The sequence below is a fragment of the Macrobrachium nipponense genome, chromosome 21 (assembly GCF_015104395.2).
Source record: "Macrobrachium nipponense isolate FS-2020 chromosome 21, ASM1510439v2, whole genome shotgun sequence".
Lineage (NCBI taxonomy): Eukaryota > Metazoa > Arthropoda > Malacostraca > Decapoda > Palaemonidae > Macrobrachium > Macrobrachium nipponense.
Window position 1 is genome coordinate 30,165,392 of NC_087212.1, and position 27,141 is coordinate 30,192,532.

Sequence of the window (27,141 nt, forward strand, 5' to 3'; positions counted from 1 at the left end):
ACCAGGAGAACCCTTAATTTTGCATGGGAGAAACTGTGGCCCGACTGCGTTGCTGAACGAGATTTTGAGGGGTTCGAAACCGTCGAGAAGGGGGCAGTTGAAGACGAGGTTGTATCCTTGGGCATGTCCTTGGGGCTGGAGGTTGACACGGACGACATCGAGGACCTCCTGACTGAGCATGGGCAGCAGCTGACGACCGACGAGCTGTTGGAGCTACACAAGGAGCAACAGAGACAGGTAACGGAGGAGATCTCATCTGAGGAGGAGGGGGAAGACGCTGCACAGTCGCTTCCTTCGAGCGAGATCAAGGATTTTTTGAAACACTGGGAAATTGTGAAAAGTTTTATCGAGAAAAATCACCCGAATAAGGCTGTGTCAGGGCGTGCAACAAATTTGTTTATCGATAATGGGGTGGGTCATTTCAATAAAATTTTAAAGAACAGGCAAAAGCAAGCCTCCATAGAAAATATTTTTTCAAAATTGTGAAAGACGACACAGTGTCGCGTAAGCGTAAAATTAGTGATTGTAGTGAACGGTGCTCTCTAGAGAAAGAACCAGAAAGTCTTCCAGAAGTGTTCACGGAGGGAGATTTCCCCCCCAAGCCCTAACCCTCTCCTCCTCACCCTTCCCCTCCTCCCGTCTCCGTCAAGCCAGCAGCCACACTCGCCAAAGGTAAAGTTCAGGTTTTACTGTGCATGCATATTAAATCTAGTGTTTATATTTAATTTCATTCTTCAATTTTATAATTTTATGTAATTCCTACACAAATTTTCAACCTTAGTTAACAAAAATAAATGGAAAAATATGAATTGAAATGGTCATTCATGGTCGGGTTGAACGCATTATTTGCTTTTTATAACATTCTTATGGGAAAATCCATTTAGGTTACGAAGCAGGTTCTGGAACGGATTAAATTCGTAACCCAAGGTATTACTGTATTCAGTATTTTGAGCCATTTCTTGATGACAATATTTTAGACATTATTGTTACAGAGACGAACAGGAATGCTGAGCAAAAATTGAGTGGAAAATCAATAACAGAGAAAAAGAAACGGCATCCAACATATCGGGAAGAAATGAGGATTTTCCTTAGTGTTATTATGCTAAAGGGGATTCTGAAGAAAGCCAATACTGGTCTAAGATGCCTTTGTTACATATACCAATTTTTGCTAAAATTATGCCACATCGCAGATTTTGCAAAATAAAAGCAGATTTGCATTTGTCAAATAATGAAGATTTTGACCCTGCCACTCATCCTTGCCCAAAGCTCAACAAAATCTGGAAGTTTTATGATAGCATTGTTAGCAAATTCAAAAGTATGTACACGCCTGCACAAAATGTAGCTATAGATGAAAGTCTTTTACCTTATAAAGGACGTCTTGGTTGGGTACAATATTTGCCACTAAAAAGAGCTGGATTTGGGATAAAATATTTCATGTTGTGTGAATCAGAATCAGGTTACGTTTGGAATTTTGTCATTTAAACAGGTCAAGGAACAATGTTTGATAATGATTATGAAGACCTTCCCGTGTCTTCAAAAACTGTTATGACGCTGATGAAGCCATTACTGAAAAAAGGCTATTGCCTTACAATGGGTAACTATTATAACTCTCCCCAATTAGCAGATTTACTGACAGAAAATGAAACTGACGTATATGGCACTGTCCGTGTTAGTAGAAAGGAAACACCCTCTGGATTGAAACAAGAAAAACTGCAGAAAGGCGGTATGATGGCTTACAAAAGAAGAAAAGTAACAGCAATAAAATGGAAGGATAAGAAAGATGTATTACTTTCCACAGTGCATAACACAAATGGTAGAGAGAGAGAGAGAGAGAGAGAGAGAGGAGAGAGATGAGATTTATGAGAGAGAGAGGAAAATTGGCGAAGAAGCCTAAACTAGTTATGGACTACAAGAACACAATGGGAGGGGTTGATAAAGTAGATCAAAGTCTCCTGAATTATTCTCTTACAAGAAAAAGGAGAAAGAGGTATTACAAGAAAATATTCTTTCATATTGTCAACTTCGCATTGTGGAATTACTATCTTTTGTATCTCAAATCAGGAGAAGCCACAGCTCTAAAGTACCGTCTTCAAGTGATAGACGAGACAATAAAAAAGTACCATACACCTATGATGTCATCAAAAGTAGGACGACCAAGTACTGCACCTCACCCTCTTCGTCTTACAGAAAGGCATTTCCCAGATGTCATGCCACCTACAGAAAAGAAAAGTAACCAGACAAGACAATGTGAAGTTTGTAGCAGAAAGTGAGATGCAAGTGGAAAAAGGCTAAGGAAAGAAAGCAGATACTGCTGTTTAGTGTGTGATGTAGCACTGTGTATAACTCCTTGCTTTAGGATATATCACATGAAGGATAAGTTTTAGGAAAAGATGAAAGAATTTATTTTAATTTATGTTCTGTACAGGAGTAAATACATTTATTTTCAAAATATAAAGCTGAAATAGGTAATACGGAAAGAAAAGTATTATTCATTATGATGAAGGTAAAACCTTTCATTTCAATTTATCCTTTTCTATTACTTTTTCATAAAGGCAAGAATCTTACTCTTTTTGTGATAATGAAACCTTTTACATTTTCTGTTGAAAGTATTATATTTTTGTCATCATATTTTTTTCTTCTATGTTAGTCACCAGGCTTTACTTTATCATATTGCATTTTTTCATAAATGCAAGATTTTTTTTTCCTCCTTTTATTTTCTTTTGAAGATCAGTTATGTTATAGTTTTACATTTATCATGTGTAATTATTTTGTTATAATATTAAAGAATTATGAGAGAATAAAAATATAGATGAAAATGCAATTAATATATTCATTTGTTATTTTCCTTGTTTTTTTATAATTTCCAAGAAAACATGCCAACAAAATCTAGAGTTCCCAGGGCACCTATCCAAGTGATCAGACAAGAAGCGATATTTTCAATGTGGCATGGTCGTTGGCTGTTATGCCTACGGTCCACAAAGACACAGCTGAACAGTAGCAGCTTTGGTGTGTCCATATTGAATGTCATATTCTCTACTACTACTATCAGTCTTCTTGTCACGCATGCGCAATATTGCTCTTGTCGTTGTTTTTCCCGCTCTTAAGATCAACATGTATTTATTCAGTGCCAAATAAATACAATATAATGCGATCTGTCTTCATTGTACTTTATGCTAAACATGATAAGGTGTCAGGAAAAACTTGCTGTGACTGATGAAGAAATAAATGAGCAACATCAACGATAAGTGCAATAAAAATGGATCAGGAGCCAAAGAAGAAAATCACGTGTGATTGTGCAACAGAAGTGGTCACTTACCTGCTTTTTACTGTAAGTACCACTGTCTTGGGCAGCTGTTATAGCCACCTGTCATTGCTAGGAGTGCCTAGGGACACCCTATTGCATAAGCCAACCAGACCCTTGACCTTTGTCAAATGCAGTTAATTTGACTGTCGCTAAAGAAATCTTATTATAGCCCACATGCCAAGTTCGATTGTTGGTTACAGTGCTTAATCACTTCGACGCACCCTCATTATGGCACAGTAACTGTTCCAACCCCCAGGACAGTTCTCCTTCAATGTAGCAGACTGGCCAGATTGGATTGCTGCTTGGAAAAGGTACAGTCAGCTGACAGAGATTGATGTAAAATCAGATGTGATCAGATTAAGTGCCTTGCTGTATAACATGGGGACGAGGAAGGCATAGAAGGTATGATGCAGACCTTCAAGTTTGGGAGGAAGAGGATTCCCAACCCTAACGTAGAAGCCGGACAGCCCCCTACCATTGAAGTCGATGAGGAAAACACCTGCTACAATGTGCTCAATAAATTTGAAAACCATTATGTGCCAAAGGTGAATATTGTCTATGAGAGTGCCATCTTCAATAAGCGTATACAGGGGGAGGAATTAATTGACAGTTTCCTCATTGATCTTCAGCATCTGGTTATTAAGTGCGACTATCAGAACCAGGACAGCCAGGTCCGTGGCTGTTTCATCGCCGGCCTAAAGGATGAAATGCTCTAGTTTATGCCCAAAGTTACTCTGGAGGAAGCAGTGGATTATGCGAAGAAGTGGGAGAGCCTCTGCGACCAGCTACAACAACAGCATGGAGCCAGGGCCAGTGAAGCGCGCAGCAACCCTAACCAGAGGGGGAAGTTCATACAGAGAAAAGGGCCACTGCAGGGGTCGAAGTGGCAGCCAAGGAACAGGCTGCCAACCCCAAAGACAGACTAGATGCAAGACCTGTGGGTACAAATACCACAAAACAAGAGCTGCCCAGTAACACGTGCAAAGTGCAAAAAATGTCAGAAGATTGGACACTTTTCATTGGTGTGTAGATCTGGATCGTCAAAAGTGAGCGAAGTGGAAGTGGAGCCTGTAACAGTACATCAAGTAGAACCAGCCGACTTTGAATTCTTTCTTGGGTCCGTGGACGGCACATCTAATGACAAGCCATGGTATGTGCAGCTGGAAGTTGTAGGCAGCAAAGTCAATTTTAATATTGACACAGGTGCTGACGTAATTATCATGCCCAATGATAGTTACCAAAAGTTTAGGCAAAACCCGCCACTACAATCAACGAAGCTAACTCTCACCTCTCCAGGCAGAAGTGTGCAGACGGTGGGGGAGTTCACTGCCAAAATCACTGATAAGGGGACTGCTTACGACGTTAAAATTGTCATGATTGACGGGGACAGGTCCAATTTGCTGGCAAGGGACATTGCTACTAAGATGCAGCTTGTTGCGCGTCTTGAAGAGGTGAAGCCGTACTGGAGTATTGGGGCAATGAAGCCAAAGCCAATATACATTCCCACAGTCAGATGTGTGCCCTTCCCCCTGATGTAGAAAGTCTAGGCAGAGTTGGAGAGGATGCAAAAGTGTGAAGTCATCTCCCCAATTATGGAACCAACGGATTACTGCTCTGCCATGGTCCCTGTACTGAAGAAAAATGGCAATGTTCACATATGTGTGGACCTGAAGAATCTAAACACAGCAATACTCTGTCCTCACTTTGCACTCCCAACACTTGAAGACATAGGGCCAAAACTAGCCGGCTCAAAGGTCTTTTCAACCCTGGATGCGGCATTGGGTTTCTGGCAGATCCTGTTGGACTTGGAATCTCCGAGACTCGCAACTTTCATCACACCATTTGGACTCTTCATGTTTAAGAGACTACCATTTGGCATTAGCCTCGCCACTGACGAGTTTCAAGCAAAGACGGTGGAGTTGTTCGGAGCTGAAAAGGGGTAGAAGTGAATATCGATGACTGCCGGCTGAAGGTGCTGAAGATCGTCGAGGAGTGTCCTACTTTGGTCATCTGGTTGGGAAAGATGGCATCAAGCCCCACCCAGAAAAGACAGAGGCGATCGCTAATTTGCCCCTGCCGAAAGATATACACGAGCTAAGGACCGTCATGGACATGTTCAATTATCTTGCCAAGTTCTTGCTGAACCTGTCTAGCACCATGAAGCCTATCTAAAGCCTCTTGAAGAATGATGCACACTGGGCATGGGAACTGGAGAAGATAAAGTCATTCCATGAGGCCAAGCGGCTGGTGAGCCATGCCGCAACGCTCACCTACTTTGACCCCTAAAAGCCGCCAACTGTCAGCGCTGATTCCAGCTCATTTGGGCTGGGTACTGTGCTCTTACAGCAGCATGGAAAAGTTTCCAAACCAGTTCCCTACTGCTCCAGGACCTTGACGCCAGCAGAGAAGAGGTATGCCCAAATAGAGGAGTGCCTGGCAGGAGTGTGGGCATGCAAGAGGTTTTCTCAGTACCTGACCGAGCTCCCAACCTTCATGCTTTTCACGGATCACAAACCACTGGTTCCGCTCTTACCGTCCAAGAGCCTAGACACAGCCCCCCTGAGGTGTCAGCGTCTAATGATTAGAAATGATGAGATTCAACCCAGAGCCAATGTATTTGCCAGCCAAGAGCCTGGTAATTGCAGACGCGTTGTCCCGCAAACCTCTGACCACGGCCCATGCCGACAACCTTGAGGAGGAGACCAGGAGATTTGTAGACTTGGTAAGAGCACATTGGCCAGTCTCACCTGCAAAGCAGACATAATTAATGAAAGCCATGGATGAGGATTCAACACCGCGCAAAGTCCTGTGCTTCATAATGGATGGATGGCCTTGCCACTCTACAACTGCAGGACCTGAAATAGAGCCATTCTTCCATGTACATGCCATGCTGTCAGTTGTAGACAGTCTTGTGACGTACGGCGACAGAATAGTAATACCAGAAGCAATGAGGAAAGACATTCTGGACAGACTCCATGAAAGCCACCAAGGGCATCACCAGACATATCACAGAGCTTGTCAGCAGCTGCCTGGAGTGCCGCAAAAAAAGACCATCACAGCAACATGAGCCTCTTTTGCCACCAGAATTGCCAGAAAGAGCCTGGCAACATCAAGCAACTGACTTACTAGAATTTAACAAGAAGCATTACTTAGTCATAATTGACTATTACAGCAGATGGTTCGAGGTGAAGCCACTGGCAAGTAACACAACAGCAGCCGCGGTCATTGCCAGAATGAAGGGTCTTCGCAACCCATGGAATACCGGACTCTGTACGGTTAGAAAACGGAACTCAATTCATGTCAATTGAATATGCAAAATTTGCCAAACAATATGGATTTGACATTGCCACATCAAGTCCACATTTTCCACAGTCAAATGGCCAGGCAAAGAGGGCAGTCCAGACTGCAAAATCTGGATATTTGAAATTTTACTTTACATATTTAGTTAATACCATACGAGTCAGTTCTTATTTATGGTAGAGCTAGACTGCACCAGACATAACTGCCTTCATATGGTTGGCAAATGGTTTCCTGATCTTTTCCCTACTTAAATAAGGCTCTACAATCTTAGTCCAAACCTGGGGCCATACTGCTCTGCCATGCTTATGCCAAGTTGGCTAGGTTAGAGGAGTCCTTGTTCCCTTACTTGATCCTGTGACCAGGGTTGTAAAAATTCTTGGTTGTTTTACAACTTCCAGTTGGTTGATGGAGATGACCTCTTCAGCTATGGCGTAAATATCTGTATTTTTCTCAAGTATGCACACCAGCCTATTATCGTAACTTCAAACTCAACCAGCCTACTTTGCCTCTGAGGCCAAAGAAAAAGCTGCTTGGTGAAGGCATATAACTGTTTTTAGCTTGCAGTGAAGGTTACTCCTACATAAAAGGCTAAGGGTTGTATACCTCTAAGAAATGTTATACTTACAAGATTTTGTCAATTTTCCTTTTTATAAAAGCCAGAGCCATTTATATTTCTCATATCACCCACCTGGTGCCAAAGCAAAAGTACTTGGAGTTGGAAGGGGAGTGAGGGTATATCCCCACTACCCTCTAAACCACTTGTCACCTACTGTGGAGAGTGATCTAGCATAGAAGGTGGAATTGACATATTAATAAGAAATTCAAAATTATGAACTATGGTTGGGGTTTCCCAAACTTTTAGATAGCACTGAGCAGCTCTCAAGAGCACAAGGAAAAAAACCCTTCCTCGTAAGCCTTAATTATTGCCATCATCTTCATTAATATGATCTGGAGAGCAATAATACCCTTTTACTGAGTAAATGCAAGTATTTATGCTAGTACAGAATTAAATGCAAGTTTTCTGATTACAATCCTACATAGGCTAATGTAATGGACAAAAACTTAACAGTAATGTCACTAAGTGCCAAGACAAGGAACTCTGCCTAAATACCTATATAAAATAAAAATAATTGATAATCAAAATTGGCATAAAAATGTCCCCATCTTCTAAGAGATTGCACACATGTAGTTCATATACCAAAGAGTGACCAAGTTGAAGACTTGGAGGATTAGATCATATTATGAAAAGGGGATGTCATATGTGGTAGATATAAAAATAGTAGGCAGAATAAAGACCATTGGGAAAGCCAAGAAAATCATGGAAGGAAACCGAGACATGGATTGGCTGAGAATTAAGGCAAATGTACAAAGCAGAGAATGTGAGGCCTTATTACATTTTTAACCCTACTTGAGGCCTGTGAGTCAAAAGTTGATTCGGTGTCTCAAAATAATCTTATCAAGTATATGTCCAACCCAATTAAGGGCTTAGTCAAGATACATGGTACTAAGCAGCTTGCAAATATTGAGTTTTATGGCAACCTGTTAGACAGCACATTTCCAAAAATTTGAGTAGACTTCTTTGTGAAGTAAGGCAACTAAAAGGACTTGACTTACCATGGTCTTGAATCAAAATGAGGTCTTGCCTGTACATTACATGGATGGAAGACTAATTTACAAAATCTCAAGTAAACAGCAGATTTATTCCAACAGCGGTTACTGGCAGCCTCATCCCTTTAACCACCACTGATGACCTCAGCAATTGCACCTATTTAGGGAGATTCACCTGATCTACCTAAAGACAAAAGCACATTTAAAAATTTTTTCACTTTTCAAAATCTATTTATTTTTTAAGATACCTATTCCAAGATTAATTTTTCCTATACTGATACATGCAGTTAATCGATACTAATTCCAGCTTGCACCGTTTTAAATTTCCCTGGCCACTGCAACCAACCAGCTGCTATTGCTGCATAAATACTGTTGGTATCATGGTTGCATAAACTTTTAAACTTCAGCATCATTGTAAATACAAGTAAACTACTTCCATGTTTCTTTTTTTCACTTTTAGCCCCAGCCATGGTTCCAATTTCTAAAGAAACTGCTTCTTGTATAAAGGTCAATCACTCTAGTACATTGTCCACTAATGTTAAACTTCTGAAAAACTTGGTGGTGTTTCTGCGAGAACCTGCAGTTAAGTAATTATACACCAGTAGCTTTTTTTCTGTTTATGACAAACAAATGAAACAAAAAAAATAATTCTCTGCTAACAGCAATTCAAAAACAGATGTAAAACAAAACATAGAAAGATGGAAAAGTTCTAAAATAGATCACATTCTAGTGAAATAGGTTAGGCTATGTGTAAGTGAGGTGTGCATATTCTTGATAGTCCAGCAGTAGTTAACAGTAAAATTGGCTGACTGAGAACAATAGAAGTAAAAGAAAATGAAAGAACTTCTAATTTTTGCTTTTCACAGTGCACTTGAAATCAATAAAAAAATAAATCCTTAAAAATGTATTTCTTTCTGACTTCTAGTTAATTTAGTTAGAGGGGGGAAGGAAAGGGGGGGGGGGGAATGCAGATACATATTCTCAATATGTAGAGGTAACAAGCAATATCTGTTGGTTGTGAAAATCCATCTAAAGTCAACACCAAAGATACAACAACTTAAAACTTACCTCGAGCTAAAATATGAGGTAGGTAGGTATGCATACATATGAATTTTGTATATATAATGGTAAACAGGATAGAGAACTGGCTGTTTCATATGCATAGCATTACAAGCAAAAATGGAACTCGCCACATATTTCGGATATAGTATAAATAATTTCATCCATTTCACTGCCTTTTCAATGGCAATTAAGTTCATACTAACCTAATTTGTGATCTGGCAAAATCACCAATGTGACCAGATTAAAGATTAACTACCTGCAAATCTACAAGAATATATGTATTACCTGCATGTTTACACATGTGCCTAATATGTAAATAATTTCTACCCTCTGGCACTAGGATAGCATCTATAGTACTTTCCATGCCAATAAGCAGGTGTAAATAGGTAAAAGTATCGACATACAACTGCAATTGCTCATTGGTTTTGATTCTAGTTGATACAAGTACCTAATTTAAAGAAATAGCATTTGGGTAGTAGAACAATGGATCCCAGTATCTACTAATACAAAAATGACTAGAGTTCTTTGAAAAAGTATTAAATTATTTTATCAGTCAATATGATTTCTTAGGAAGACCCAACAACTTCATATGCACACAAATATGCATCACAAATACATTCCTATTTCCTAAGCAAATTTTTGACAGCAGAACTTCTCTACTAGCACCTGTTTCATAACTTAATTTTATCACAGTAATTGTAAGGGTACAACAAAAATTGAGATAATCTATTTTCCTTTGAAAGCCATGACAACAACTTGTACTTAAAAGTAATACGTACACAAAATATTCATGAATCTGTCATATAGGTGTATTCAAATCAAATAACTATACATTCTTTTCTACTGCAGTGCAAAGTGTACTGTATTCATAAATGAACTTAATACCATAACTGTACATATAGAATTTAACTTAAAATGATCTACTGTATTCCACTCACTGATCTACAGTTCCCACTTCAGTAAATTATAAAATATAACAGTATATAAAAATAAAATATATTTTGTTTTCCCTGCTAATGCAAACTCGAGGATTTATAGTCATAGTAAAAATGATTCAAGTAAATCTAAGCATTCATCAGGGTTGTTAACATACTGAGCAGCCTCTCCAACTCGCTGGCTACCATTTCTAGAAACTTACGACCTTCATCAGAAGTCACAATTTGCAGCAAGTCATCCAATGTGAAAGACAATGTGGGGCAAGGTTCTTTGGCCTCATCCCAGAAACCAACAAGTATCGTCCCAAATTCTATAAGGTTTTCCTTAGTGGTGGATGTCACACAGCTGCAAAAGTTTTTTAAGGAAATTTACATTTGACCTACCAAGTACTATCGACAAGAAAAGTGAAGATACAGTTTTCATTAGCCATCGTTTTCATCGAATTTCCCATTTATTTTTACTAAAAAGACATGATCTCGCTAAATTTACTCTAGAATATGAAAATACATTGCAAATTATATCATATAAGTTAAAACTGCAAAACAAAACCATTCAGATACTTAAAAACACGATACGTCCAAAGTAATTAGAGTAAATAGAATGCGAATTTCTGATTGTAGCACTATGTATCACGACGACAATATTTACTTGTTTTCCTTCATGAACGAGAATATTATCGCATCATCGTAAGTGGTGAATGAAATTATTTTAGTTTCTACAAATTTACGTTTGTATTACAATGCATTCAAAGTTAGCCGACGTCAATGGCATTCAATGTTACGACAGCTAAGGTAGGTTGAGCAAATCTAGTAGTTGCATCTACAAGCGTTTTCTATGATGAGGAGGAGCCCTGGAACTTCGAGTGGGAAAGCACAAGTCACTGGATACTGTCTTACCTAATAGATTTCACACTTTGATTACTTTTGACGTTGAAATGGATCGAATGCTAGTTACTGTTTACAAAGCTATTGTCTTTAAAAATATATATAGTTTCATAATAAAATTTATTATTTGGATACTTACCTACTGTTAAAGTTAGCTGTGTCTCCACGCTGATTAGGCGAGTCGGCATTCAAACAAAAAATCGAATGGCTGCCTGGATGACTTGTCTAATTTACCTGTTCTCCACCAGGTGTGTTTCAAATGTTTTAGCTCTTGTCAGAATTCTCCTTGACAGCCCACTAAGTTGTGGGGAGGCTGGGTGGGTCTACTTTAACAGTAGGTAAGTATCCAAATAATATATTTTATCATGAAAATTTATATTATTTGAGATGAATCTTACCTTTTGTTAAAGTTAGCTGATTCCCACATTAAGAGGAGGATGGTGGGTAGTGCAGCTAGACAAAAATCCACTCAGCCATTCGAGCTAAAGATTTCTTGATGAAACCCAAAACATTCTCACCTGATCTGGAATCCTTGCTGGATTTTAATACCAACAGAAGTTGGATTCCATTTAGGGAGCAAGGCTCTCATACATATGCAGCAAAGAGCAGCCTTGCGGAGAAAACCACTTCGATTCAGCCAGAATGAAACACAAGCAATATGAGGGACCCCTGTGCCTGGGTCCAAAAGCCATGTAAAACGACAGTCACTTAAAAAAAATACTTTTATAATATAAAGGTATGCTCCTATACAAAATTTGTACCTTCACGCTCCCCAAAATATTAAAACCCGGGATTTAAACAAAAGCGCCTAAACTATTGCTCTTTTTTACGTTCAGGAAAAAGACTACCCACTACTAGTATTGGATTAAGGGCTCTACTGTTTTTAAACACAATTCTGTATACTTAAGGTAGTGAGCGGGTAGACACATAATTGCACTTCTACTGTGCCAATCAATCCTATTCTGGAGCGACAAATTGACTCAACACTAAATGAATTTACAACTGCTCCTCACATTATGAATGTTTACCTTCAATAAAGGTAGAAGATATGGAGCTAGTTTTCATGCACTAGCCTATTCAATACATCACAGAGTACCTCATGTTCCTTGACAAAGACATTATAAATTCCTAAAAATCACAACACAAAAGGTTAACTTTCCTTCTGCCAGGCTTAACCTTCACGAATACATTCTAGGTTTTCTAAAACCACAAAATAAATGTTAACTTTGCCTTCAAGCTTAACCATTGGCAAAGGCAGCTAGGTTTTCTAAAACCACAAAACAAAAAGTTAACTCTGTCTTCAAGCTTAACCACTGGCAAAGACAGCTAGGTTTTCTAAAACCACAAAACAAAAGGTTGATTTTTAACTCTTCCAGGCTTAACCTTTGACAACGACATCTGTTTCCTAAAACCACAAAACCAAAGGTTAACTTTGCCTCTTCCAGAAATAACCTTTGACAAAGATGTTCAAGGTTTCTAAAAGGATGATAAAGATGTTCTAGGTTTAACCTGTCTGATTAAATTTTAATTGCCCCAACCGGTCAGAGAAGTTTCCTCTTCTTCCTCACTAAGGGGTTACATTGGAATTCTTACAGGTCACTGAAAAGCGTAGCCTCACTATCACCCTAAGCTCAAAGGCAGAGAGCTAAAATAGCATTCCCTTTACACCACATTAAAGAATGGGGCTGGCAATAAATTTACTTATTAACTGCTGCTAGTAATAAATAAAAGGTTTCATAGTAAATTCTGATAAAGTTTAGACCTGCATCTAAGCTCCAGAGAGAGACTGATATAGAGATGAAGGGGCTACAATCTCAACACCTTACAGTGCTGGTCCTCGGAAAGATCTAAAATTACTTGATGCAATACCAAGGAAAGTACTTATGGAACGATAACTTTGGAAGTAGACAGTGAAAAGTCTTATTATCTCTAAACAGAAAACATTGACATCTACAAGGTTCCAGGTGCTGAAAATTCCTCTAGAATGGCACCCTCAGCAATACACAGACCACTGCTTCTGACTCCAGGCCACAGCAGTTTTAAATCAAGGACAGATCCTATGATAACTTCAAAATCTTCTTATTGGGAGGGGACATTCTACCATCTCCAAGCAGTTAAGGAGATGCCTAAGTTAATGGAAGTGTATTGAATTGTGTAGTAGAATTGATTTCCTCTTAACATAAGAATGAGACATCTACCGAGAGCATTGGAAATTCTGAAAATCATTTGTCCTGAGGCTACAAGGGCTCTACAGGAGACACTAAGGAATTCTTGAACTTGAAATTGCTCAATAGTATTCAGAGTAGATACGAGGGGCAGGCCTATAAGTCTGAATTAGGCCAAATTTAAGGAAAGATCCACTGCTCAAGCCTGAGGGCCATCAAAGAAGTAGTAATCATTTGGTTGTTCCTGTTCATCTACATGCCATCGAGTCTAAATGAGTGCTCCTTAAATCACACACCAAGCACCAAACTTACTGATGTAAAGGCCCTTGTAGGGAGTTTGTTCTTCCTGAATCCCTAATTGCTAAAACACTGTCCTTCCACAGAATGAATGATCAAACCAATATATTTCATTTCACTCAAAGCAGCAAACTTCCGCGCAAAGACTTTGTTTCTGACCAAGAATAAACCTGCTAAGCATCCTGATGTCTTTCCATTGCCCTGGAGTCCCTCCTACAGTCCTGGAGCCAAAGAGGGTTCAGGATTGCTAACAAATTTAATAAATGTTATTTGTAAGTTGTAATTCTTACACTGAAACTGTACATTGATTAAGCATAATTATCTGAAAAAATCCCCAGTGAGGCCAAGTTTCTTAATAAGGAAAAGCACATGCCTATTCATCTTTGAACAACAAGCATGCACAATTAAGTATAATCCCCACATCACTAGATAAAAATAGGGATAGATAATTAAAAATATAATGCATAGAAATCGGGCCAGAAGGAGCAACAGGTCCTTGGCCTTTGGAATACTGTTGACAGAGTTGCCTTTGGAATACTGTTGACAGAGTTGGCCAACTTGAATCACTGATTCAGTAAGTGTCTTGCTCCCAAAGTCAACACCATCCACCAATGGGCCAAAAGTCCCTGACAAGACTTCTAGAGGGCTGCACACTAACCCAACCAGAACAGCAGTAGTACATTCTTGTAAATACATCTTGAAGGAACTTGCATGACTGAGGGTGTATTGGTAATCGGAATAGGTTCTGCAAGTGTACCACAAGTCTGACCGTTCTTTGGAAAGCCACTGAAACCATGCTAGAAAACCAAAAAGTATGTGGGCAGACACTTCCTATTATTCAGTCTTCAAATGTCCAAGAATATCTCCAATGACTTATGGAGCTCGTCCCAAAGAATTACCCTTGGACTATCATTCCCTCTATATACAATCTCCTACTAAAAAGAAACTTATAAGAGATTTCTGCTGAAGACAAAGGAAGCTATAAGAGGGAGATTAAACCAGTGGAGGACAACCAAAAAAGAATCACAATTGCCCTTCACTGTCTCCACCATGTAAGGTACTGGTCCCAAGTCTCTCCATGCATGATAGGAGGTTGCAACTGTCCATATCCCAGATCCTGAGTCTGCACTTATCCCTGAAAGGTATAAAACAAGACTACCAGATAATCCATTATCGCCTTAATCCGAGCTGAATAACCAGACAGGAAGCAGTGTTCTCACTTCTTCCAAACCGAGTGAGTATAAGCATGAGTCAACTATGTCCACACAAGTAAACAACGTCCGCACGAGTCGACTGAGGGAAGAAAACGAGGGAAAGATTGGGAGGCGGTGGGAAAGGAGTTACAACAACTCTCCCATCTCATCCAAAGCAAACATACATACTTGAAAGCATTCCAATATGAAACTTCATTAGAAAGCTCTGAAGCTAGAATAATATCTAACTTGGAGAGAACCTTAGATATTACAGACAGTGTAGACTTGAAAGAGAGACATTAATTGAGGCAGCAGTAAGAGATCTACCGATAGCCGAAGAGAAAGCAGGCAAAGAACAAACACAACATTACGAATAGAGGATGCTAGCAGACAAGAAAGAATAATCAAAACATGAGAGCAATAAACAGTCGACTGAGTTGACATAATATCTAAACGTGTAAAAACTCGCTACAGATACATTATCATCTCAATAAAATTGTCTATATCTATATATTATATATTATTAATCCTATGCATGCTAACACCTATGCATGCTAACACCTCACACTAGGTGTTGAAGACGGCAGAATGCTCCTACAGAGCGATGATTAATATTCACCGAAATGGTCCTTATGAGAACGCTTTAACAGTCTTTATGTGAATGCTTTAATGGTCCTTTGGCAAACGCTTTAAATGCGATTCAGACCATGAAAAATGTGAAGTTGGTATTGGAGGGCACAGAACCCCATTGTCCCGAGAACCGACCCGGTTCCCTGGCAGCGGACATTACCAACTGTCGCAGGGCAGTCCTAGGCTCAGGCTACGTAAAGACGAGGGCACCAACACCTTACTTCTAACAGGGAACATGAAAAAGAGCACACACTATGGAGGGATTCGGAATGTTTCTGTCACAGACTCATTTTAACTTGTATTAGATCTAAAATTAGGTTTAATGTTTTAACTTCTCGTTACCCTTTTCCTGAACCGAATGGGGAGCAGATGGCGAAGCTACAAAGGAAGTCAACACTAGCGCTACCAAAATGCCTAGTCTGAGTAGGGATAGCTGCAGATGAAGGGACACTAAGTAGGATAGAAGTGACAGGTTTAAGTCCTGACCTAACAAACTAAGTAGGATAGAACTGACAGGTTTAAGTCCTCACCTAACTAATTTCTTTTGCAATCTATTAGTTTCCTGTCTTTCCTATATCTGACATAATAAGGCATAAATTTCTCAGAACAATGCCCTACATTGTTCACATCTAGTAGTTCCAAGATCACACTCTGTACCCTTGCAAGTACAAACTGAATGTTGACTAACTTCCAATTTCAACATCCTAGTTACACCAAAATCATTCCTACATAGGTTGATGTTATTGGTTTTGCTTCTGGTGGAAGATACCCTAGGAAAATGAAATTACAATACGTACCGTAAACAGGTGTAAAACAGCCGAACTTCATAGAATACCAAAAATCGCCGAACCAAAATGGCAGCAAGGAGAATTCTGACAAAAGCTAAAACATTTGAAACACAGCTGGTGGAGGACAGGTAAACTAGACAGTCCTCCAGGTAGCCATTCGATTTTTCGTTTGAATGCCGACTCGCCTAATCAGCGTGGAAATATAGCTAACTTTAACAGTAAGATTTTAACAGTAAGATTCATCTCAAATTAAATCTTTACAAGGTTAAAGTAGCATGTCAGCTCAAAGATTTTCTGGCTATGCTCCATTACAAAGCAGTTTGTAGTTAGCCTACATGACTGTTACTTTGCCGCGAGGCTGAAAGATCTCCCAGCACATCAGCATTTTTCGCAAGATATAAAACTTTGTCTGTGCAATACATACTGAGTTATTTGTGGTAATAAATATTTTTACTTAACACAACTTTTTTTGTGAATAACTTGTGGATGAAAAACGGTTTTCAAAAGTACAGACTATATCAAGAGAAAAAGAATGACTGCAGCCTGTGTTTGAAATTTTCCACGTCTTTTTACAATCTTTGAATGTTGAGGCAACTGTCGAATGAAATCAAGATTAGGGTAAGAATTTCTTAGAGAATTTGAATACTAAGGTCCTTCAAATTTTATCTAGCATAGTGCAGCATGATCTTGGCAGCCATATCACCCTGTTTCCCAGGTACCTGTCCACCGACTCACCACTCTTTCTTCTGCCTTTCCCCATCATAAGTCCGCAACCAATGCTACAATTCTCTCTCTCTCCACTTCCAAAACATACTTTAAAAGTATATATCACCACTCAATCTCCCAAAGAAAATATAATAAAATTAAGTAATTATAACTAGGCCTATGCTCTCATGTAAGCAGATTTCTCTCTCTCTCTCTCTCTCTCTCTCTCTCTCTCTCTCTCTCTCTCTCTCTCTCTCTCCCCACTTTTAAAACACATTTGAAAAAATATTATCACTCAATCCTCAAAGTAAATATAATGAATTAAGTATTTCTATCGATAGACCTATGCGCTCTCTCTCTCTCTCTCTCTCTCTATCTCTCTCTCTCTCTCTCTCTCTTTCATTCTTTACTGTATTGCTCCTCACGATATCCACAAGTACTGCCCAAATTTTAAATAATTTTCTCTCTTTTTTTAAGATCCGTGTTCAATTACTCATGAATTTTACGTCAGTTTAGTGTCAAACATTACATATAAGTAAGGTTTCACAGTAGGTTTTTCAAATGGATGATCGATATTCTACTTTGAACTGACGTCACCAAACCAACATTAACAAATAATATAGAACCTGTTAATACATTCAAGTATAAATGATTATAGGACTTCTACAGAATCTTTATGGTGTTAAGTTAATGAAAACTTAAAAAGCAACAAACACAATGATTTTGAAGCTCTACCCCCTTTCTAGAGTTGCCAGGTGTGGTATTATAGAGCAATATGTGTCCAAAGATTTAAGAAAACTGTATCTTCACCATTGTTGTCAACTGTACCTATAGTACTTGCATCAAAATGTAATAAAAAACTACAGTTTAAATAACAATACAAACTTTTTGGCTATATGTATTATATTATCAAGCAGTACCAAATCTACATTTATCAAAAAAACTGATAAGGGGGGGTGTAACATAATGAAATCACAATTTTTTTGAAAGTAAATTGTACTTTTCCTAACTATACAAATCTGAGGTCCTTTACATAGGGAATTACTATTCAGCGCCAGCTGGACTGGTCGTAAGAATTTCTAACAAGGTAGTTCGGCAGTAACTGCTTGTCTGATGGTCAGGAGTCCCACCTGACTGGAGGTAAACATATCACTTTGCTTTAGGCCCAGGAACAGAGTGAGGGATGGCATGAGGTGGGACTATATGTAAAGGACCTCAGGTTTGTATAGTTAGGAAAAATACAATTTACTTTCAAAAATGATATTGTTATAATACAATAAAGTTTCATACATACTTACCTGGCAGATATATACATAGCTAAGACTCCGTCGTCCCCGACAGAAATTCAAATTTCGCGGCACACGCTGCAGGTAGGTCAGGTGATCTACCGTCCTGCCCTGGGTGGCAGGATTAGGAACCATTCCCGTTTTCTATTCATATTTTTTCTCTTCCACCTGTCTCCGCGGGGAGGCTGGGTGGGCCATTAATCGTATATATCTGCCAGGTAAGTATGTATGAAACTTTATTGCATTATAACAATATCATTTTCATACAATCAACTTACCTGTCAGATATATACATAGCTGATTGACACCCTTTGGTGGAGGGTAAGAGACAGCTAACATGGAATAGACAGGTAAACAACATATGTTGTAGGTATAAATAAACCTTGGTTCCTATCTGATAGGTGGTAGACTTCGTGGCTGTTTGCCCGTTGCCCGTAGTCTGCATCACCTCAAGACTTTAGCGAGATATGTGATCTATGGCTAAGAGATCTTGTGGGTCTGCCGATGGGATATGAACCGCTTACTCGGCAGAGCCTGAAAGGACTTTGTCAATGGGTACTGGACCACTTCTATGACAATACACCTTATGAAGGAGCGCAACACCGATCCCGATCACCTGATCCTAACACGAGGGTTCGCGCTCAAATTGGAAAGAGTTATCCACACACTCCTTTCAAAAACCCCAATAATTTCACTAAGTTAAAAAACTTTAACTCAAAGTTAAGGATCAGTGTCGGCTCCTTATCCCAGTAACGTATCCGCAGAAACTATAAACCAAAAGAGAAGGATCTCTCGTATGGTTAACTTGACATCCTTTGTGTAATGAGAAGTCAACACAGAGTTGCCTCTACCGTACAACACAGCTAATATGTCTTATATGACATATTGTTATGTAAAGAACAAGAATTTGCAAAAGCGCGCACTTCCTGTGCTTTTAATTCTCAGCTGTTTGAAGGAATCAAGTCATTTATGAAGTGCTTAGGAGATCTCCATGTTTCAAAGAAAAGACCAGGGCTTTCTTGAAATGGATCTCTCCCGACTGAAGCCTGAAGCCTGGCAGGAACCTCGCGCCTGGCTGGTGCTTCACTCTTGGTTGGCGCCTAGCGCTTGTCTGGTACCTTTCGCTTGACTGGCGCCTCGCATCTGGTTGACGCCTCGCGTCTTAGCTAGAGATTCGCGCCTAGAGCCTGGCTTGCGCCTGGCTGGCTGCTCGCACCTGGCTGGCGTCTCGCGCCAGGTTGGTGCTTTGTGCCTGCCTGGAGCTTCGCGCCTGGCTGGCATCTCGCGCCCGGTTGGAGTGGCGCCTTGCGCCTGCCTGGAGCTTCGCGGCTGGCTGGTACCTCGCGCCTGCCTGGCGCCTCGCGCCTGGTTGGCTCCTCCCCACTTGCCGGAGCTTCGAGCTTGGTAGAGTCTCGAGGATGTCTGGCAATGTCCACATCGGACACTCTTATCTGTCCTATATGTTCGCATCTAGCGAATCTGTGTCACGTTGTAGGCAGGTCTTTCTCCTCATCAGACAATGACAGTGTTCTTTGGGCTGTCTGCAGGTTTCTTCTTCCTTACTGACGTGGTCAGAAGGTCTTGAGTCGCCTTCTCAGTTAATGAACGAGAAATGTCCTTCACTAACTGAGAAGGGAACAAAAAGTCAGACAAAGGCGAGTACAGAAGCGCTGCCCTCTGAGCGTGGGAGACCGCTTTGGTTAAAAAGACACTATATACTGTCCTCTTTTTTAAGAAGACCTGCTCCAAACAAAGAGGAGATCTCAACCGAGCCATCCTGAACCGCTTTGTCTATCAAGACACAAAATACACAGAAGGACTTCTGGTTCGAGTCCTTCAGAATCATGGGCTTTCTTGGACAATCCACCCCAAGGGTACCCAATCTAAGAAGTTGAAAACTTCCAATACATGAAAGAGTCCCTTGAGGAGATGGTCCAGTTCTGAAATGCCCCAAGTTATACGGGCAGAGTTCAAACCTTGTCTACGTGAAGCGTCAACTAAGGTAGAAAAGTCCGCTTCTGACGTAGACGGAAGAGAAATACCCATATTCTCTCCCGTCTGATATCAAATGCCTCTTTTACCAGCTAGTCTCGCTGGCAGGCATGCAGAAGACCGTTCTAACTAACTCCTTCTTCAACTTCATCCAAGAGTCTAAAGACTGAAGAGCCCTCTTCATCGAAATGGCGGGCTTCATTCTAAGAAAAAACGAAGATTTCTTCGTCTTTGCACTCGAGAAAAGAGAGCGCGGAGAAGGAGGAGAGGCAGGAGTCAAGTCGTCTCCATACTCCTCTAGAAGCAAGGCTGTCAAAACATTATAGTTCGACAGTCCTTCTCTTCCTTGATACTCCTCCTCCGAGTTTACTTCCAACTCGGGGTCTAGATGAGTCTCCGCTGCTAATTCAGTACGTCTTTCCTCTGGAGGAGACAAACTCCTAATAGGAGAGGGGCTAAGGGAATGATATTCCTTCCTCTTCCCCGCTTTAATAGTCCTGGAAGGCGCCAACAGCCCAGGCTTCTCTCCATAAATGGATGACGCTTCCCGCTTGGATGACGCTTCTAGTCCGCCAAGCGTCCTGGCTGACGCCTCCCGTTTGTGTGGCTGCTGACGTCTGGATGACGCCTCGCGCCTGGAAGACGCTTCGCTCTCAAAAGGCTCCTAACTGGCGCCAAAATTTTGGTTGGAGCCTCGCGTCTAAAGCAGCTTTAAATGACGATTCATATCTTGACGACGTCTCACGTCTCTCTGGCGTTACGTGTCTCCGTAAGATTCTCCCGATCTCGCTCTCGAACCGAAGCCTCTGCGATATGTTTGGAAGCTTCACGTCTGCATGACGCCTCTCGCTTCGCAGGGGAGAGAGGACGAGACTTCTTGCTATGAAGAAGACTTTCCGCAGGTTCTCACAACTCTTTCCAATAAATGTTTAAACATGTTAACAGTTATTATCGTCGATCGAGAAGGATCTCTTTGTTAACGCGAATAGGAGCGAAAAAAAAAGATTCTCGATGCTCTATGCGATATGAGAGAGTCGTGGAAATGGCTTAAGTGATTAAATGGGTAACGAAATCAGGAACGAATCTGCCGTTACCGAGCTTGGTGCCATCCGAGGCTACTGACTCTTAGGTTAATAACTCGCTAAAACGAGAAAATCTTGGATGGTGCTCTTGGCTCACTGCGCCAGGCTGGCGCTTCTGGAGCATTGCGCCAGGTTGGTACTACGCGCCAGACTGGCGCTTTCTTCTAATTCTTTTTATGTTATGTGCCAGAACACCTGTGGGCCTTTATGGTACCCGACAATCCGTTTCACATGTTAATTCCGTTCTTAGTAGGAAAAAGCTTTATTTATCGTAGTATAGTCCATTCAGGGAACAAGTTCTGCCCAAAGAGAATGTTTCCCATCCGACTCATCCATCTTCTTCTGCAGGTACTCTAATAAGCTATGCTTTCGTAAGCCTGAGAGCATTACATAATACAATGTTCTGCTGCGATAGAATCCTTTAATAATGTTACCTACGGTAAACAGCATTGAAAGGTTGTACTATCTCTCTTATTGAAAAGGCTTCTTAGCAAAAGGCATACAATATTTTATTTATGTTAGCTTAAACTATCCCCTCAATCCGAGGTTAAGACCCGCGATTGTGGGGAGAGATACGGATAGTTATTCCATCCAGCAGGAGAGAGAGATACGCCCGACCGCTCATGACTGACACCTACATGGTACTGACAGTAACTGGCGTAGGCGTACTGCGTTGGTCTCAGGCTCTCAGCGAAAGCAGTCCCCGCTTACTCTTCCAGAGTTGCCAGCTACTCCAATTAATAAAGGAATTTTATAAAATTATTATCGAACTTCAGGAAGTTCTTATTAAAGCATATTTAAAGCGAAACAAACTTCGATAAATCTAGAAGCTAAGTAGGTGTTGTCTTAACAATCCCTTTAGCCGTAGTCCTTCCTAGGAAAGAGACTTAGAATGGATACTGGTAATTGAGTTGCACAGAAAAGAAAAAACGTAACTACGGTATGTGTTTATGATTTGACCGTATGCGTATTCTCCCAAAACAGCAGGAAAACTCTACTACCTTCTACTTATCTTCGTTCTTTTCGTTAATAGAACGATAGAAAGAGTATATATATATATCCTTAAGGAACGAAGTTAATCAAGGAACTCTTTAAATCTTCGCGATTTCTTCATAAATCGCGGAAGAGACAGAATTCCTGTTCATCAATAGGGTTTACGGAAGGAAGTAGATATTTTCTATCCGCCATCATACCCAAACGTCGATGAGATCTTATTAAGAAAAACTCCCAAAGCTCTTGCCTCCTCAAAACGAGGGAAGAGCATGGATGAAGGAGAGAGTCCGCATTGAGAGGAACTGCCTAACAAAGGAGTCTTCTGAATAATGAAAAGGGGCTTCTCTTAGTATCAGAATCCTTCTGACAAAAGCAACGGCCGCCTGTGCGACATCTTGCACATTTGCCAGGGGAAAGTTGCTCAAGTTAAAAATTCAAAGAGGAGTCTCGCGACTGACCTCTCTCTCAAATGAGATTTTTTGGAATCTTCTGACGCCTGGCGTCTGGATCCTTGCGCCTAGCGCCTGGCGTCTGGATAGTTTCCGCGCGCCTGGAATGTTCCGCACGCTAGAAAGGAGACTCGCTCCTGGAAAGTCCGCTTGCAGTTGCGTGGAAGGTCCCGTGCGCCCTATTAGATCCGAGCGCCTCTAGTCTTGTTATACGAGGCCTCTTGCCAGAAAACGTTCAATGGAAGCATCCTTCTGATTGCCACTCTACTATAAGGCTCCATTAGTTAAGCCGTCGTTTTCTCTTTGAAGGCGCCTTGCGCCAAGAAAAACAAAAGCTTCTGGAACGCGGCTCGCGTTTATCTGTATGAACGAGGCTCGCGCTAGTCTGTTGGAACGCGGCTCGCTGCTGGCTGTTGGAACGTGACTCGCGCTAGCTTGCTGGCTGGTTCTCAGCCTCTCGCTCAGTGAGTCGTGTTCTCTTATTCAGAAGAACGAGCCAGATCGTCCGAACTTCTAACATGTACATTCTTCGTTCTTTTCGGATGTAAGATGAAGAAACGGAAGAACAGACGCACTTTTTAAAGGCTGCCTTTGCAATGGCTATCCCTGGCAGTCTGGGGACGTTTTACAGATCCTGCCGAGGGAACGCCCGATCGGTGGGGGGATTCTTCCATAAACGGCCGTAACGGCTTTCGAACTTTCCTTCTCCTCTGGGCTTGTGAGTTTGGAAGAGGTCTAGGCCTGATGAGCGAGACAGAGCCGATCGAACGCACCCTCTACTAATTAGGACGCCTTCTTCCAAATGGCGAAAAACTTGGCAGTCTGGGACGATTTCGTACAGCGATCCTGCCGACGGGGACGCTTGCCTGATCGGTGGGGATTCTCCATAACCTCCGTAAGGCTTTCGACTTTCCTTCTCCTCTGGGTATGTGAGCTTGGAAGAGGTCTAGGCTGGGAGAAAAGAAACAGAGCCGAACAGAAAGCACCCCTCACTTGCACTAACACTAAAATCACTTCTTACCTTTCAATAGCTCGTATTTTGAGCTACATTCCTTTGTCTTCAAATTGCAATATGAATTTGAAGATTCTGTGAAGTAAGAAGGAGATGAGGATACCACACTACTAGTAATGTTAATGCTCTAACTGCTCGTTAGTACGAGAGCTATATAAACTTCTAAAGGAAGCGTAACTATTCTTTCCTTACATCTTCAAGAAGGAAGTTAGCTCAAAATCACAATTCTAACATTTACTACACGTTATTATGAATAAATATTAAAATTTTCCTTCTTGCAAACTATGTGAGTGTCTACCGAAAAGTTCGGTAGTTACACGTAAACAATTCTTCGAAATTTTCGAAGCCAAAGTTATAAAAACAAATTAATATGCGTATGCCGAACCAAAGATCCAGTACTTCCCTGCAAAAGATAGCCCAGAAGATCGATGGCGATGAAATCCAAAAATCAAGTCAGGAGGAACTGCAAACGTTGTTTACATTCCAAGCGACAGAAAAAAATATGAATAGAAAACGGGAATGGTTCCTAATCCTGCCACCCAGGGCAGGACGGTAGATCACCTGACCTACCTGCAGCGTGTGCCGCGAAATTTGAATTTCTGTCGGGGACGACGGAGTCTTAGCTATGTATATATCTGACAGGTAAGTTGATTGTAAGAAAACTGTGATTTGTTCCGACATGTTACACAAACCATCGGTCCTTTACATAAGGAAGACTCACTCATTGGTGGGAGAAATCTGAGTCTTGTGAACAGACTGGTGTTCGCCCGACCTGGGTTCCCTCCCTGGTCGTAAGAACAAGGGGGGGGGGGGGGGGGGGGGGGGGGGGTGGGGGGGGGGGGGGGGGGGGGGGGGGAACTTAGCCTCTGTCCAACTGATTGGAGTGTGCACTGCAAGATCAGTGGTCAGACCTCTGGACCAATTCATAAGAGGGAGGCAAGTGTACCTCTTATGAATAGCAAGCAAGAACTAAGTTCTAAGTAAGAAGCCAAATATAAAGTATTGGGTTTGTTTCTTACTGATGTCCGCTTCCCCCCTTGCTAGGGAAGGGACGGATAAACGCTTCTATCCCTAATGAAAGGGATAGAATGAAGCTCGGTTACGTAGCTTACTTGCATCGTCGTCCTGTCCAGCATTGTGACGACTGCTACCCTCTGCCCACAGGGAGAGGGAAGAAAGGAGGAGGAAGAGGCGCCAGTCACACTCTCATTCACTCTCCATTCATGCGATATCACAAGGACGAGATGCTACCTTGTCCTGTAAAGGAGCTGGGTAAGCTACACAACCTATTGAGCAGCCACCACAGGTCCTAAGGAAAAAGTGTCCAAGGACCTATGGGCAATGTCCCGGAGGTAGAAGGAGGTGAAGGTGGTCTGGTTGGACCACACCCCTGCCTTCAGCACCTGTGCAACAGACAAGTTCTTGTGGAATGCAAGGGTTGGACCAATGCCACTAACTTCATGGGCTCTCGGACAAAAGGTACTGGTGTCGGCACTCCTGTCTGAGTCGTACACTTTCCTGATTACCTCACGAAGCCAGAAAAAAACAGTGTTCTTGGACACTTCTTTCTTGGTCACCCTGGTGCTAACGAAGAGGCTTCAACACTCAGACCTGAGATGTCAAGTTTTCTTCAGATAGTGCCGTAGCACCCTCACAGAACAAAGCAGCATCTCTTCCGCATCATTACCGGTGAAGTCCTCTAGGGAGGGGAGTGTGAAGGACTCGAACCTGGCATCAAGGACCGAAGGGTTCTGAGTCTTTGCTACAAAATCCGGGACGAAATCGAGCGTAACCGATCCCAATCCCCTCAAGTGTTTAACATCGAAGTTAAGACCATGAAGTTCTCCTACACTCTTTGCCAATGCCAGGGCCAGCAGAAAGACTCTCGAGGGTCAGATTCCTGTCTGACGACTCCCGGAGAGGCTCGTAGGGTCTACGAGTCAAACTCCTTGAGACAATAATCACATCCCACCACAGGGGCCTGAGTTCCCTGGGTGGGCAAGACCTCTTAAAGCTCCTCATTAGGAGATTTCCATGGAGGAGGAAATATCAACTCCTCGCAGCTTAAGGACTAGGGCCAGGGCAGCTCTGTATCCTTTGACTGCGGAGACAGAGAGGAGCTTCTCTTGGCGAAGAAAGATAAGGAAATCCGCTACCTGCTGAAGAAGGACCACTTTCCCTGGTATACTGCTGCAGAGGATTGTCTGAGGTATCCAGCCATCTCTGTTGCTGCTCAGCAAGAAAAGCCTCTCGCTTGCAAGCATTGGTGGATAACCGCCAGCTGTGAAGACACAAGGAATGAACTGCCTGGTGGTACCGTTCTACATGCGGTTGACACAGCAGGTTGTGCCATGGGGGAATCTCTTGCAGTGCCTCTGAGAGAAGAGCCAGCAAGTCCGGATACCAAATGACCTGAGGCCATTTGGGTGCCACCAGAATCATCCGAAGATTGCTGGTGACCAGCACTCTGCTGATCACCTTGCGAATCAGGCAGAATGTGGGGAAAGGCGTAGACTATGAAGTTGTCCCATGGGTGTTGGAATGCGTCCTCTGCAGCTATCCATGGGTACGGCACAACTGAGAAGAAAACCTGAAGTTTTCTGTTCTGCTGGGTGGCGAACAGATCCACTACTGGATGCCCCACCGGTCGAAGAGCCTTTCCGCCACATCTGGGTGAAGAGACCATTCGGTCCCAATCGCCTGATTCTGGCTGCTGAGCTTGTCTGCCACTATATTCCTCTTGCCTGGAATGTATCTAGCTGACAGCTCTACCGAGTGAGTTACGGCCCACTCGTGCACCTGCATTGTCAACTGGTGCAACGAGAGGGACTCTAGGCCCTAGTTTGTTGACATATGCCACTACAGTGGTCCCCCCGTATTCGCAGGGGATGCATACCTGACCCCCCCACGAATAGTTAAGAATCCGCGAATGTTTGGAACCCTCCTCTAAAAATGCTCATAAACTCCTATCCTGAACATGCAAACACCAAAGTATCCCTAAAAAGACCATCCTTCATCAAATATACATAAAATATCCTATTATGGTTCATATTAATCTTTGAAATATTATTAATACTGTTTTAAAGTAAATCTTACATTTTATGTATACATAAAATACATACTATGTACGTACTGCATGACTTAGTTACATAGTGAAAATAATTCAGTCCCCCCATAAGTATTGGTCATGCACGTTTTTCTTTCATACTGTTACTATTGAGACATCCATTTTCTTTTACAAGGGAAACAATTGTATGTGAAATCACAAATACCAAATGTCTACTTAAAGTATTATCTTACATCAAATATACCATTGAATTGGTATTATTAATATCATTTTAAAGTCATCTTAAGGGGGCCGGCCGGAACCTTTATATATGGAGGTATAGGGCGAAAAATGCAAAGTCATGAAAAAATTCATGGAGCTTCATATGGCAATTGAGAATACGTATACG

General features: G+C 41.5%; 1 protein-coding gene across 2 annotated transcripts in view; it reads right to left on the reverse strand.

Moving 5' to 3' along the window:
• Positions 1-1,867: 1,867 nt before the first annotated feature.
• The window catches only part of LOC135197891 (transcriptional protein SWT1-like), a 151,649-nt gene continuing 126,375 nt past the window's right edge, over positions 1,868-27,141 (reverse strand). For both annotated transcript variants that reach the window (XM_064225106.1, XM_064225107.1), the window contains exon 5: positions 1,868-10,555. In XM_064225106.1, the coding sequence (XP_064081176.1) occupies positions 10,339-10,555 (217 nt within the window). In that variant the 3' untranslated portion in view covers positions 1,868-10,338. The remainder of the gene's footprint in view (positions 10,556-27,141) is intronic.